We start from the raw sequence: 14,817 nt of genomic DNA, 5'->3' as shown, positions 1-14,817 counted from the left end.
TGACTGTGCGAATTGAGTGTATAATTTCATTACAGGACGGGTAGGATTATTTAGGGTTAGAAAAAAGATAGCGCATTTCTTTTAGAGCTATAAAAAAACGTATATATTGCAATAGCAGCGCTTTTCACTTACATCACTAATAGATTTCTCTTTTGGTTTTATTTTTTGTTTTAAATAAGTTGTTCCTTTAAAGAATTCTCATTACAATTTGTTAAATAAGATTATCTGTATCTCTATATACTAAGTATTTAAGGCGCGTCCTTATCGAACGAACGCTTCCTAATCATATACATAGATTTATGAATTATCCTTTTTAGTTTTACACTTTTATTCATATAGATTCGTGTTCGAAAATCGTAAAACATTTCGTTAGCTTTCTTCGATTTTGTTGAAGTTTTTTTTTTTTGTTTTGTTGCCTTTTTTTTGGTGCAATTAAATTTCAATAAATTACAATTTAAGTGGTTTATTTTTTAACACTAACGCGCGCCCAACATTTAGCATCATATACAAAGTCTTTCGTTATGTTTTTGTTATTATATTTTAAATAAATTTCGAATGTTTTGTTTTTGTTTTTTGTTTATCATACGTATCTTTTGCACTTTTGAGGATATACCAAACGCTTTCTATCGAGTATATATAGTAATTACAACAAAAATAATTGTATAAAAAATTACAAACATACATACATTATTGCTAGTATTCGAATTGCGTATTGAAATCAACAAAATAATAAAGAGGGACACTTTTCGAGATTGAAAATCAGTTGGTAAATATATATAAATATATAATTATGTATATAGACAGACACAGACACGACACGACTGGTTTGAATTGGATCTACCAATGCGACAATGCGATTTGCATCTTCCCGACTGCTTATGTAAACAGTGGCAGGTGATAAAAGTCAAACCCTCGATATCCTTTGGCCGCCAGCCAAATGTAGACGACATGATAGGCGCCCGGTATAAAGCAAATGAGTCCAGCAACAAAAAATACAACACCCTGTGATGTATTGTGTGGATCGGCGATGGCAAACGTTCCCATCACAAACAGACCGGTGCCCACCACCAGCAGCGTAAAGGCGGCAAGGACAGTGCGCCAATTCTCCCGCACCTTCGGATGCCGCCAGCAGTATGTGTTTGTCTCCTCCGTGGGCAGATTGCCATATTCCTGTATTAGCGAGTCACTGTCCCTTGACGTTGTGTCTTCCGCATACTTGTTGTAGCCCCTAAAAACAAATGTGGCAAACAAATGAAGTGAATAATCATTCAAATGAGGAAGTTATTTTATAGTTGAGTGCGATCAAATTGAGGAATATACTTAATATATATTTAAGAAAAAGAATATTTCCCAAATAATTTCCAGGACTACCAATTCTAGATTTTTGTTGGTAATCAAAAAGAGTAAACCAGGATCGAAAGTACATTTACGAAAATTGGGATCTAGGCTCTATAGTCTCTAGAGTTCTACCAGTTCCTAATGATTATGACTATAACCGAGACACATTAAAATATAAATGTGTATCTATATAAATAAATGTACAAAATAAATAATAAAATCAAATTGGTCCGTGAATTAAGCTATTACTGCTTGAATCTTCGGTTAAGGTAAGTTAAGATACACAATACAGTGTGTATTTCAACCAGTGCTTATCGAAGACACGAACCATATTGCATATCTGGCATTATTACATTATTTGTGAAGCATCAGATTTTTTTTCTTTTGGGTATAAAATGTTCAGTTAATCGCATTAAATATTGGTCGTTTATCGACTTAGCAAAAATAAAATATAATTAATTAAAAATTTTCAGTTCAACTCCCAACAGCTGATAAATTTTTCAATTTATCGGCGCAGTCCTAATATTGTACGGTCATTGTGATTGTATATAAATAAAAACAAAGTCAAATATTTGGGTAAAATACATTTAACGACATTAACATTTAACGACTTTGTAATGTTATATACTTTAATCTTTTTCTTATGTGCACAATAATAACCTTGTGAACTTAGGGTAAAAAATCAGAATGAAATTATTAATTTCAATCTGCTTATCAGTTGTGTTATGGCTATTGAAAAGAGACGCTTCAGCCGCATTTACACACACACACACACAGTATATTTTGTGAATGAGTGTGTGTGAGTAATCGCGATTACTCGATTTCAGCGAAGCCGCACAAGTGCAACTGTGCTGCGACCGCAACCGAAGGCCACACACACACACTAATGCTAGGTGTTGGGTGTCGTGCAAATTCTTCAAGGAATGACGAAACGTATGCGCAACGATTTTACAATTGAATGCCAAATTAGGATGGATGCATGTCGGACGCTGGACAGATAGACGACGCCGTCTGCCTTAATCTCCATAATTACGTCGTATGCTGGCTTCAAGAGTTATATGTATGTAGTTGTTATTTTGTTTGCCTTGTGGCACGCCATGCATGCATAATGATGATGGCTGGCAACCAATGGAAACGCGAATAGAAGAGCAAAATAGTAATTGTAAATTTATTTATGTATGAATGAATGAATGAAAAAGCAGCACGCACGCGCCTTTTGGCGTCCAGTTAGCAGCCAACCTAAACTAAGACGAAGAGAGTGCCAGCCAATTTATGCAAATGTCCGACAAACGCTTCCGGCAACGGAGCCAAAGGAAAGAAGGAAATGGGGAAGTCACACACACACAAAAGGTAAAAGGGCCATTGACAGTGTGGCCAGCCAGCTGCAAGAGTTGGTGCATCATGCATATATTTAGCATGCCATTGACAGTGTGGCCATCTGCATTCACATTTTAGCATACATATGTATGTATATATGAGCACAATAATAAACATGTAAGGAAGTTTTTATTGGCCATTATTGTCTTTTGAGTAAGACAACTAAAAATACTTAATACCGGCTGCTTGATGAGAGTGACTCATTTGCAGCTCGTTTTAAAACAGGTTCCACACATAGTTTGTGCATTGCAAGTGCCAATTTAGTTCACTTATTTAAATGAACTCTTGTTTTAAAAGAGCGAGAGGGACAGATAACAAAAGCAGAATTTAGAACGCAGTTTCACATTTCCTTGTTGTTGATAGATCACAAAGACAAACTGTAATGGTGTCAACAACCATAACAAGAACTGTCAACCAGCTGCTGCCCACGCGCAAAAACCCAGAGAACCAGTTGGGAGGAAATCGCAAGGAGATTGGCAAGCGAACTAGTTTTTCATTTTGTTTTGCACTTACTTTGGATCCTGTATGCGTATGGAAACATCTTCGGTGGAGCGACCTTGTTTTGCACTGCCGCTAACGCCACCGCGCATTGGCGTTGATATCACTGTGGAGCCATAGACGCGTATCGCCTCCTCTTCCTCCTCCTCGAATGCGTCGTGTATGGAGAAGCCCCTTGCGCTGTTGTTGTACATACTGTTGTGTTGTTGCTGTTCTGTTTTCTTTCGTTGTAGTTGTTGCTGTTATTTAAACTGTATGTAGGTTGTGTCTACGTTTTGAGTTGACAAAAATACTCGAAGAAAATCGAGCGCTCAGTGATTACGACGCATGCATTTATCGCCGAGTGTTGTTAACCTTTTATTTTTTTCTTGATTACTTCGTAGCAATTTTTAGTGGTTGGTTTTGCTTCTTAATAAAATTAAACGCGACACAAAGACAACAACACACACCACGCATTTATTTCCGTTTTAACAGCAGTGCTAACAGCGTAACCAAAGCATTTAACATTTGCTTGTACTGCTACTTAACAGCGGTGGACGCAACTTTCCTGCAAGCACTTGCACACAGCATACGTGTTTTTCATTTTTATCTAAATCACATTTCTCGTTCAATTTGTTTATATTGTGATGGAACTGTTTTGGTTTATTGCGCGATTAGTTTGCATTAAAAAACGAAATATGAGACTCCAACAGCTGTCGATATGGGCACAATCACGACCTCTATTAACAGACAGATAACATAATACGCTCAATAAATTCAGAAGGGATGGATACAAAAGTATTGAAAATCTAAGAGCACCGATAATTTACAACATTATCGATATTACATCGATGGTTTTAAAATAATAATAAAAATTTTGAAAACCGTTACAGCATAAACTAAGTAATAATTTTTATATAGATATACAGAAAAGTAGTAAGATATGTTACATATCGAGAGACATAAAGCACTAACCAATAAAAAAATGCATAATCCATATTAACAAAAATTTTTATAAAAATTTCATGGGTGGCTTGAAATGGATCGAAAAAATGTTCTAGTCGTATATATTTGATTGAAATAATACGCCTTTTTACACACGTTTTTGGTAATTTTATTCAATTGAAGTGAAACTAGATGACAATTCTTAGGGTTTATGTATTATGTTTGGTATAATACTAAAAATACTTTACGTCAATTTTGTTATCGGTGTTTGTTCACCTCTAGCTTACAGGCAAGTGCTGCGTTCGTTTGTGAAATTCAACAACAACACATTGTGCATTTCGTTTTTTTACGAATTGTGAAATATATTTAAAAAACCGGTAAAATATAAAGAAAACGCATCAAAATGTCGCGTCACAGAATAGTACGCGGCATGGACTACAACGATGAGTACGATGGCTATGACGATGTCTACGGCCATTCAGTTGACGACGATTGCGTTTCGCCGACAGATCAACAATGGCTCTATGATCGAGCTCGTGGCCAACAAAGTATGTCGGCTTTCATCAGCAAAAACCAAAACATCGAGGAGGAGGCAGAGGCCGAGGATGAAGATGATGAGGCGTATCAGAAGGCACGACGCGATTCCGAAAGTTTCCAAATGCCCGAACTCGATGAAATGGAGCAGGCGAAGCTCAGCTCCTGTGTGGACGAGGTGCGCAGCGTGGTCGGCGATGCGGTGTCCGAGCGTCGCATTGTAGAAACCTCGATGCGTTTTGACTACAACATACAACAAATACTCGATGAGATTCTCAACGACGAGACGAATAAAAAGGAGAAGGAGAAAGAGCTGGAGAAACGACCACAAAAACTCAAAATAACGGCACCAAAAACTGCACTGATTACAACCTCGCCCAAGCCGACGCCCACCAAGATTACGCTGGCCGCCCAAAAGGACGCGCGTCGTGGCTTTGACATTGCATCGCCCAAAGCGCCTGCCTCGCCTGTTGTCTCCGGTCGGAATACGCCTGTAGATGGCGGCGATGAGGCAACTCGCAGCTCAGCCATCAACGCCAGCTTTAAGATCTCCAAAGATCAGGCACAACGCAATGCCCAACAATTGTATTCGCTGGAGCGATCCACGCAAAAGAGTCACATTCATATGATTGTCATTGGCCATGTGGATGCGGGGAAGAGCACGTTGATGGGGCATCTGCTATACGATACTGGTAACGTATCGCAGCGTGTGATGCATAAGCACGAGCAAGAATCGAAGAAGCTAGGCAAGCAGAGCTTTATGTACGCCTGGGTCCTAGACGAGACAGGTGAGGAGCGGGCACGTGGCATCACCATGGACGTGGGACAGTCGCGTATTGAGACAGCGACTAAAATTGTCACGCTGCTGGATGCTCCGGGGCACAAGGACTTTATACCCAACATGATATCGGGAGCAACACAAGCGGATGTCGCGCTCCTTGTTGTGGATGCCACACGCGGCGAATTCGAGTCGGGATTTGAGTTGGGCGGACAGACGCGAGAGCATGCAATATTGGTGCGTTCGCTGGGCGTTAATCAGCTGGGCGTGGTCATTAACAAACTTGACACTGTTGGCTGGTCGGAAGAACGCTTTCAGGAGATTGTACACAAGCTAAAAGCGTTCCTCAAGCAGGCCGGCTTCAAGGAGTCGGACGTCAGCTTCACTCCATGTTCGGGCTTGACGGGCGAGAATCTCACCAAACGCGCCCAGGAGCCGGCATTGAAGTCGTGGTACAGCGGTTCCCACCTTCTGGATGTTATTGAACACTTCAAGGTGCCAGAGCGTGCCATTGATCGACCCTTGCGCATGTCTGTGTCGGACATTTATAAGGGCACCGGATCGGGTTTCTGCATCTCTGGACGCATTGAGACAGGCGTGCTGTGCTTGAATGACAAGGTGCTGGTAGGAGCGAGTCGGGAGCAGGCGCAAGTGAAAGCGCTCACTATGGATGAATTGACGCAAACAAGCGTTTTTGCCGGCGATCAGATCTCAGTAACACTCGCTGGGGTGGACATCAATAACATTACGGTCGGTTGCATCATTTGTGATCCACAGTTGCCAATACCGGTGACAACGCGCTTCCAGTGTCGTATCATCGTTTTCAATGTGAAGGTGCCGATCACGATGGGTTATCCGGTGCTGTTGCATCATCAATCGCTCATCGAACCGGCTGTGGTGTGTAAATTGACGGCATCCATACACAAGAGCACCGGCGAGGTGGTCAAGAAGAAGCCACGTTGCCTGGGCAACAATTCGTGCGCTCTCGTCGAGGTAGAGACGTCTCGACCGATTTGCATTGAACGCTATTCGGACTTTAAGGAACTTGGACGTGTAATGTTACGGGTGGCTGGTGTCACGATTGCTGCTGGCATGGTCACGAAGATTCGTTAAGCTTGCTTCTTTTCTTTTTTTACTTGTACGAAATTTTAGTTAGCCTTAGTTTTGTTTTTGTTGTTAATAAAAACAGTTGAGATTCCGTCACGAGCCACAATTCAAAAAAACGTTTCTTTTATCTAGGGTATTTATCGAATGTCACTGCAATCGGTGTGGCAACACTGGAAATAAATCACTCGAGCTGTGTGGCAGCTTGTTATGGTGTAAGGTGTTACATGATTAGTAGAAATTTTTCTGTGATATGGATTTTTTTAATATTAACAAATGTACAAGACTCGCTCATATTTAAAGGGGATCCTATCGTAAATGTTCACATATCTTAACATAAAGGTGTAACCATGTAGTGGTAAAGGATTGACATTTTTCGTACATAGTCTGGACGCATATTAGTATATTTTAATATTTAAGTGAGGTCACACTGCATTGTAGAGCGTGAGAGCGAGCTAGCAAGAGAAGCGCCTAAGCCGAAAAAAAGTTATCTGCTTCCCCCTTAGAATTAAATATTGTTATCAATAAAATATTGCACATTTCGCGAGTTGTGTCATTTTATCTTGCACACGCATACAAACATCCATACAAACGAACGCGCAAATCGTGTGAAAATCTGCACAGACAACAACAGTTTTTTGTGCGCATCAAACAAGGTAAAACTCCGAATAGAGTTGCCGTGTGCGCGTGACATGCGGGTGCTGTGCCTCCCCTGCCCCTACGTACTGAAGAGTTTATTTCCAAAAATACTTTATTCCGTAGAACTTGTGTGCATTTATTTGCTGACAATAAATTCGTGTTTTTTTCATTTAACAAATGTATAAAAAATTGCCTATAGTATGTGCATGCTACAAGTGTGCTCATTGTTTGTGTTGTGTGATGGCTCAACAGTTCAATCAGTCCAGTCAGTCTACATGACAACTCTAAAAATGAATCATAAAATGTTGAGGGTAGAGCGAATTTGTGCTGAGCGAGCGAGCGTGTGAGCGAGCAAGAACACTTTCGAGTTCATTATTACAAAAAAAAAACTAGAAAGAACTACAAATTGAGTGCAGTAAATTCCTAAAAGCACACGCATCAGCACAAGCACACAGCATACCAAAAAAAATAATAAAATACAAACCAAAAAACGAATTATAGTGAAGCAAGAAATCTAATTTAAAAATACATCTATTGCTTTCTTTACATTCCACAGTGCGTACTCTGAGTACTCAGCAGACTCTGCAATCATTGTTGCACGGCAACACAGCAACAACAACAACAGATATCAATTGTATGTAAAACGGAAGTTGTTGTCGTAGTCAGCAGAGAGAGCGAGCGAGTGAGAGAGAGTGAGTGTCGCGGAAGAGGCGGCAGGGCAGTACATTTTTATTTATCGCCACACACCGAAAGAACGAAAGCAACAATTTTTGACGACAACCTAAAAAAAGTAAAATACGAAAAAGAGGAACGCACGCTTGCACCTTTTTTGCTACCTGAGCGGAGAAATTCAGAGAGAAACAGAGAGAGCTCAGGCGAGAGAGACGCACACATACAGCTACAGTAGTTGTTTGTTGGCACAAAGGTTATCATCAATAACAAAGAACAGTACACGACGTACAACAAATAACACCAGCAACAAAAGCTTTCTGCAAGAACTGCAACTGCAACCCAAAAGCAATCGTCGAACAACGCCTAAAACTAGTGACTTTTTTTGTGAGAGCGACAGAGAGAAGAGAGAGAACGTTGTCGCGTTTTAAATAAACATTTGCACAACAACAGCAGCAACAATAACAACAACTGAACCACCTCGTCGCCCGCCTACGATTCTAACTACCTGCGCCTGTTTTTAAAATATACCCGCAACACACACACACTCACACACGCATACACTGTCTCTCACAGACACAAACGCACTCACACGCACACATACACGTACATATATAAAGCGTCGCCCACAAAATGCGTGAATACAAAATCGTTGTATTGGGCAGCGGCGGCGTCGGCAAATCGGCGCTAACTGTGCAATTTGTGCAATGCATTTTCGTGGAGAAATACGATCCAACCATAGAGGACAGCTATCGCAAACAGGTGGAAGTGGACGGTCAGCAGTGTATGCTTGAAATTTTGGATACCGCCGGCACGGAACAGTTTACAGCGATGCGAGATCTCTATATGAAGAATGGACAGGGATTTGTTCTCGTTTATTCAATAACGGCGCAATCAACATTCAATGATCTGCAGGATCTGCGAGAGCAAATATTGCGCGTTAAGGATACGGATGATGTGCCCATGGTGCTGGTCGGCAACAAATGCGATCTCGAGGAGGAGCGCGTCGTTGGCAAGGATTTGGGCAAGAGTTTGGCCAATCAATTCAATTGCGCCTTCATGGAGACCTCAGCCAAAGCCAAAGTGAATGTTAATGATATTTTCTACGATTTGGTCCGGCAGATCAATAAGAAGTCACCCGAAAAGAAACAAAAGAAACCGAAAAAGTCCCTATGTGTTCTGCTATAAGACTTCCAAATAATACAAAAAAAAAAAACATTAATAAAAAAGAAAAGAATAGAAAACAAAAGATGAGTAAAAAAAAGAAAAACAAGTAACATGTAATGAGTAAAAAATGGTAACAAAGCATACACAGACAGCCTCCCTCCCTTTCCAGGAAATAAGATTGAAAGATTGTCGGAAAATTTGCAATAACCAAGAAAATGATTAACAAATTTTACAAAAGATTATAAATAGCAAAGAACGGATGAAAAATATTTAATTAACAATGACAATGTTTTTAACTGTGCAAAGTTTTTGTAATTATTACTACATACGATTACTACTACTACTACTATTATTATTATTAGTACTATGCTATTTTTTGCTGATTAACAATTAATTAATATACAATTATATTTGTCGTTCGTTTTTGAGCCGTTTTTTAAAAAACAAAATCTTTGCAATACACGCAACAAACAAAAAATGATGGAAACATTCGTAAACTAAACAACAAAACATTCGTATTTATTTTTTTCTTTCAAATTCTTTTTGATTATATACAACATATACACACACACACATTACACACAACAAATACATATTATACACAAAATAATTATACAATTTATCTTCATAGAAAAACCATAAATACATTACAAAAAATAATAATAAAAACAATTGTCGTTGCTCTTCAAACAAAACAAATAAACCAACAAAAACAAATGCAAGAGAAAGTTAAAAACAATACAAAATACAAATAAACAAGAATCAAATTAAGCTAAACGTAAATCTAAATTCAATTGTATGCCTAAAATCACTTAATGAAAACTTGAAAGAAACAAAAAGAAAAAAGCAAAAAAACATAAAAAAGAAAAAAAAATCACATATTTTATAAAAATATTGTATGCAAATGAGATGTCAAAATGTTGCAAACAAACCAGAAAATCCATTTTTAGTAATTAGTTTAAAACAAATTTACAAATAATTGTTTAAAAATGATCAATTTCTGTGTAAGTAAAGTAACAAACAAAACAAACAAAAAATAAGAAGAAAACAAAAATTGCACATTGCATCAAATCATACACCCAAAACACACACATACAACGTACATTCAACACACAAAACACACAACAAACATAAATACACAGACACTCCGGCATGCTCTGAGAGCATGCAACATTTATAATTAAACAATAACCAATACACAAAGAGAGGAAGATTGAGAGACAACACAACCAAGAGAGAGAGAGAGAGAGAATCGCGAGAGCGATGGAGAAGAGAAAGGCAAGGAAATCATTCAGTAGAGATAACAAAGCAAAGTTGAATTTTGATTGCAATTGCAATTGTTGCATGTAAAACGATTTAAATCCTGTTATTAAAAAATACAAAAAAATAAATAAAAATAAAAAAACGAAACAACAAATCCCAACAAATAAATTATAGTATGAAACACAAGATTCGTCGTCAAGTGTCAATCCAAAACGAAGTAAATTTACAAAAAAGGAAAAAATAAATAAAAACTAAAAAAAAGAAGAAATATACAATTCATAATAGTACTGTAACAGGTAACAAGTAACCAATATGCCCTTAAATCAAAGTCAAAAAGCAACACACACACACACACATAAAAACCAACGTGTATCCATAATAAATGTATTATGTTTATAAAAAATTAAAAAACAAAAAAATTTAAAAGCAAAAACAAAATAAAAATTAAATAAATTCATGTAAGAATCAAACATTTTTTTCAATTCTCGGATATCTCTAATCTTTTTAAGATTATGTCTTCATTACGTGCTCTTCTCTCGTTTCTTCCCGACACGGGAAAAAAAACGAAAAACGAGCGTGACATTCGCAGACGTAGCTCAAGATTACCAGAGATAATGAATACGACGTGGCATTCTGTTTTTTTTTTGTTTAATATTTATCTGTATTTTATACTTGGAATATGAATATAATATAATAGTTTTTCAAATATGGTTTATAATACAAGTACAAGTACAATTACAATCAAATAGTTGCATGTTTTTTTTTGTTTTAATGCTTAGCCACCAAAGATATGGATGGTATATATATGTCCATACTATATATCTGGTAATATCAACAGTTGATATGGACATTATCAAATTTATATCTGGAGATTTACGACGACGTGTTGAGAGTTGAAGCCAACAAAGCGTAGGCGGATATCATACGAATTATCTATGTATATACTATATATGGACTTTAAAAACTGCTAAGAATCGGTCAGTATGAGGCATGATATTGGATCAAATGGGGAGATAGTAGCACAAATATTTAGCTTGATTACTGTACATAAATTGTTTTAACGTTTATTTAATGACTAGTTTTCATTTTTGAGTTTAGCAAGTGCTCTAGATATACATTTATATTGTGTATGTCATATCGTTTCATGCCAGATCATTAGATCATTATCATTTTCATTTGCTGTGATGCTTTTAATTGTATTAATTAACGCATTTCATATCAGTCCAACATTACGTCTTCTTTTTTGACAAAAAAGCTGCCATTTAAAAATATAATAGTAGTATATCAATAAAACTTAATTATATGCTAATTTGGCAACAACGAAAAGTGAAGGTAAAAATAAGTAAAATATGGACAAAAAAAAATAAAACAATAAAAATATATATATGTATATAAAATATTCACATTATAATATTGCACTGGGAGTGTGGGGAGAAATTGCACTTTAGGTTATTAGGTGACTTTTTTGAACTAGAATCATATATAACATATATAGTAATGATTATTTCTTGTTGCATTGAGATTACTACGGTTCTTTTTGTTTTGTGAGAGGGGGAGGAGGAGATTACGTTTGTTAGCTGCGAGTTTACGCATACATCTGAGTAATCAGAGCGACCTTGACGTATGTGCTTTTTTATGGCCCAATGAGATAATAAGATAAGGATAAGTATAAGTATGTATATAAGATAACAAACAAAAGGAACCCTCGACACAAGGCTCCTGGTCTTTACTTTCGCAACTGCAATTGACCCTGTTGCTGCTGTTGGACTTGGCTCTGTTGTTGTGAATGCTGTTCTTGGCTCTGTTGCTGCTGCTGCTGCTGTTGTTGATGCTGCTGCTGATGATGATGATGATGATCTTCATCGTCGCTGGGCTCTTCACGCAATGGCAGCGAATCAATTTGTTTGGCAGTGGTCACCTTTTTATTCCGCTGCCAGGTGAAGACACGCGCCATTTGTAGGAATTTCTTGCGTGACATTTTGCCCATATTCTTCAGCCTCTCCTGGAACGGTGCATCATCCTCGCCTTTCGATTTGCCACTTTGCTCCTTTTCCAGCGCATTCATAAAGTCCTGATTCCATCGCAATTGATTCATAAACTCTTCATTCTGCAGCATTAGAGCAAACTGCTCATCTGGCAGCTCAAAATCCTGTTGTCCAGCTGCTGGAGTAATTCGCAAAAATCCAGCCGGCAACACACCCAAAATCGGTGGATTCCAGCGTCGATTTGTGTTGTTGGTGCTGCTGTTGCTACTGCGCTTGGTGGGCGTGTTGTTCAAGCTGCCGCTGGCATTCAATTTATTTGAGGCGCCCAGCGGACGTTGCTTGGGCGAGGCGCCCGTATTGTGATGCGGCGACGCTGTGTTTGCTGTGCTGAGCAATGTGTGACCGGCTGCGGCAGCGCTGCTCTCTGTCGTATTGCTGGCGACGCCATCTGTGGTGTCAATGAGCTGCTGCTGTTGCTGTTGATTGCGTCGCAGCTCCTTGTCCGGATCGTTTAGATTGATGAGACTCTGTTGTGGTGAGACATTAGCATCCAGTTCATTGCGCAGTTTTTCGTTCTATTCACATTGGTTAGTTAGTTATTATAGTGTTAGTGTTAGTTGGGCTGTTAGTATACACAAACAAACGTACACTCACGCACACACACATACATACCTGGTTGTCAGTTGACATCGCAAGCAGTTGGTCGATTGTTTGATCCACGGCGCCCAAATTAGCGCGCAGCACAGCCTCAATCACTTCGCGGTCAATGTCGGGGAACATCTTCTTGAAATCGGCCATTGCTTGCGAAAATTCCAGCTGCAGCGTCGATGTAGCCATGATGATTTTCGTATTTTCAATTTTCTTCCCCCCTTTTCGTTCTTTTTTTTTGTAATATCCCCAGCTGAACAGCCGAAAAAGAAGAAGACTATCGTTTAACAGACAGATGTTAGCATAACAATACACTGCACTGTTATTAACAGCAGGCCCCCAAAAATATATGTAAAGTAAATATTAACAGCAGACACTGTTGTCAGCCTAATAGATATACAAATTCAATTTTTTGGGGAATTTAAAGAAAAATAAATAAATAAGAATCATAATTACAAAAGATTCCCACTATAATTCAGCAACTGTTACTTAGCCCCAATGTTAATAACAGTGCCAAATCGAGTATGTTTATTTTGATGCATCAGGGTAGTGTTGGAAAATCATTTCTGTTTTGTAACCAATGAGCGCTTAGATTCAAATTAATATTTATTATTGTTTCCCCTATCAACAAATTATATCCATTTATTACGTATTAATTGTTTGTTATCGAGTAAAAAAAAGCTACAGCCATGTGAGTCACGCTTTGCCTGCATTTCGAAATGCTCAATTTGTTTAAATGACAGCAGAAAGTCTCGTGATTTTGTGATTGCTGCTGATAATTGGCCGGTACAAGCAGCACGTGTGAGCAATTGTTCCGGCATGAAATGTCAATGTCTACGTCTCGTCGCTGCTATTCTTTTTAATAAGTGTCAATTAGTGCTGATATGTTTGGTATTTAATATTTTATTTGCATGTCATAAGGGTTCGTGTGTCCAAAATGTCTTATCGCATAACTGACGAGATACCCTCGAGTTTGCTTATCTCCCCAGCGTTCGGGCTGATGTAACTATCAAAATTCATTTACCGGCAATGTACTCAAAATAAAGCGTAGGTGGGATTATCATCCGATATTTTCGGAGTCGCAAAAAAAAAGAAAAGGAAAAATCCAAAAAGCCACGTACTGAGCGTGTCAGATTAAAAATTCCCAAAAGTTTTTTGGTCAATGATTAAATGCTGTGTCAGTTTAATTGGTATTAATTAGATCCAATGAAAGGCAGACGATCGAGATGAGATTATTGCAAGACGAACGAATTTAATTATAAATCGTCTAACATTTGCAAAAAGAATGTTCCATCATAAGTGATGTTATTTATGAATGACATTTCATCACATCTTTTAATTAGTAAATTTCAAAAGTTGCGCCGCAAATTAATTTTGTTCTTCTCAAAGATAATGATCACTTCTTATCGCCATGAGAATGTAAACGAATGTGAATGATAATGCAAATATGTAAATTTCCATTCTAATTTTGGCAACACACTTGTTTGCACATCTTTATTTAGCTACTGAATCTTAAACAATAGTTATTATGTTATGTTATAGATAAGAGCATGTCATAAAGTTTGGTTTTTTTCTTCTTTTTTTTTTTTGTGTGAGCACCCTTCTTGACATTCAAGTTCATAATTGTTTCGAGTATTGGTAATGCAAAAGTCTCATTAAATTTCAACATCCGTTCGACATTGACCCAATTAACTTTCGCAAATTTGTAGTCAGCTCAAAAGCGGGTTTATTGAACTATAAATTAGGGTATAGCTTAAATATAGACCTGAGCATAGATTGTCCAAAAGTACCTTGGTCAATGTTAATGAACTTTATGCTGGTGGCAAATTCATCATCAGATTAAGAAGGCTCTTGGAAACAGAAATGAAAAGCACCAAAATACTTTAGTTTAAA

General features: G+C 37.9%; 4 protein-coding genes across 5 annotated transcripts; 2 read left to right on the top strand and 2 right to left on the bottom strand.

The window, feature by feature from the left end:
* Positions 1-79: 79 nt before the first annotated feature.
* Positions 80-4,061, bottom strand: LOC132793910 (transmembrane protein 134). Its single transcript, XM_060804067.1, has 2 exons — positions 3,229-4,061; positions 80-1,228 (listed from the first exon to the last, which is right to left on the bottom strand). Exons 1-2 carry the CDS (start codon positions 3,405-3,407, stop codon positions 877-879), a joined length of 531 nt encoding a protein of 176 aa, XP_060660050.1. The 5' UTR covers positions 3,408-4,061; the 3' UTR covers positions 80-876.
* Positions 4,062-4,419: 358 nt separating this feature from the next.
* LOC132793908 (protein HBS1) lies at positions 4,420-6,676 on the top strand. The gene has a single exon (XM_060804064.1). It carries the CDS (start codon positions 4,541-4,543, stop codon positions 6,560-6,562), a length of 2,022 nt encoding a protein of 673 aa, XP_060660047.1. The 5' UTR covers positions 4,420-4,540; the 3' UTR covers positions 6,563-6,676.
* A 307-nt stretch (positions 6,677-6,983) lies between these two features.
* Positions 6,984-9,723, top strand: LOC132788981 (ras-related protein Rap1). The gene is made up of 2 exons (XM_060796691.1): positions 6,984-7,209; positions 7,749-9,723. The coding sequence occupies exon 2, from the start codon at positions 8,495-8,497 to the stop codon at positions 9,047-9,049; it is 555 nt and encodes a 184-aa protein (XP_060652674.1). The 5' UTR covers positions 6,984-7,209; positions 7,749-8,494; the 3' UTR covers positions 9,050-9,723.
* Positions 9,724-10,950: 1,227 nt separating this feature from the next.
* Positions 10,951-13,199, bottom strand: LOC132788980 (CUE domain-containing protein 1). 2 transcript variants are annotated; one of them, XM_060796688.1, is made up of 2 exons: positions 12,949-13,199; positions 10,951-12,851 (listed from the first exon to the last, which is right to left on the bottom strand). In XM_060796688.1, exons 1-2 carry the CDS (start codon positions 13,111-13,113, stop codon positions 12,018-12,020), a joined length of 999 nt encoding a protein of 332 aa, XP_060652671.1. In that variant the 5' UTR covers positions 13,114-13,199; the 3' UTR covers positions 10,951-12,017. The 2 variants fall into 2 exon arrangements, with proteins under 2 accessions (XP_060652671.1, XP_060652672.1); XM_060796689.1 differs by having other exon boundaries at positions 10,955-12,803; positions 12,949-13,197.
* Between the last annotated feature and the right edge of the window lie 1,618 nt (positions 13,200-14,817).

This window comes from Drosophila nasuta, chromosome 3, assembly GCF_023558535.2.
Source record: "Drosophila nasuta strain 15112-1781.00 chromosome 3, ASM2355853v1, whole genome shotgun sequence".
In the NCBI taxonomy this organism is placed as follows: Eukaryota; Metazoa; Arthropoda; class Insecta; order Diptera; family Drosophilidae; genus Drosophila; species Drosophila nasuta.
The sequence above is the reverse complement of the archived record's forward strand: the minus strand, read 5'-3'. Positions and strand labels throughout refer to the sequence as shown.

Coding starts and splice junctions, on each gene's coding strand:
- LOC132788981 (XM_060796691.1), top strand. CDS start 8,495: ATGCGTGAATACAAAATCGTTGTATTGGGCAGCGGCGGCGTCGGCAAA.
- LOC132793908 (XM_060804064.1), top strand. CDS start 4,541: ATGTCGCGTCACAGAATAGTACGCGGCATGGACTACAACGATGAGTAC.
- LOC132788980 (XM_060796688.1), bottom strand. CDS start 13,113: ATGGCTACATCGACGCTGCAGCTGGAATTTTCGCAAGCAATGGCCGAT. Junction 12,852..12,948: donor CGATGTCAACTGACAACCAG/GTATGTATGTGT, acceptor CAATGTGAATAG/AACGAAAAACTGCGCAATGA.
- LOC132793910 (XM_060804067.1), bottom strand. CDS start 3,407: ATGTACAACAACAGCGCAAGGGGCTTCTCCATACACGACGCATTCGAG. Junction 1,229..3,228: donor ATACGCATACAGGATCCAAA/GTAAGTGCAAAA, acceptor ATTTGTTTTTAG/GGGCTACAACAAGTATGCGG.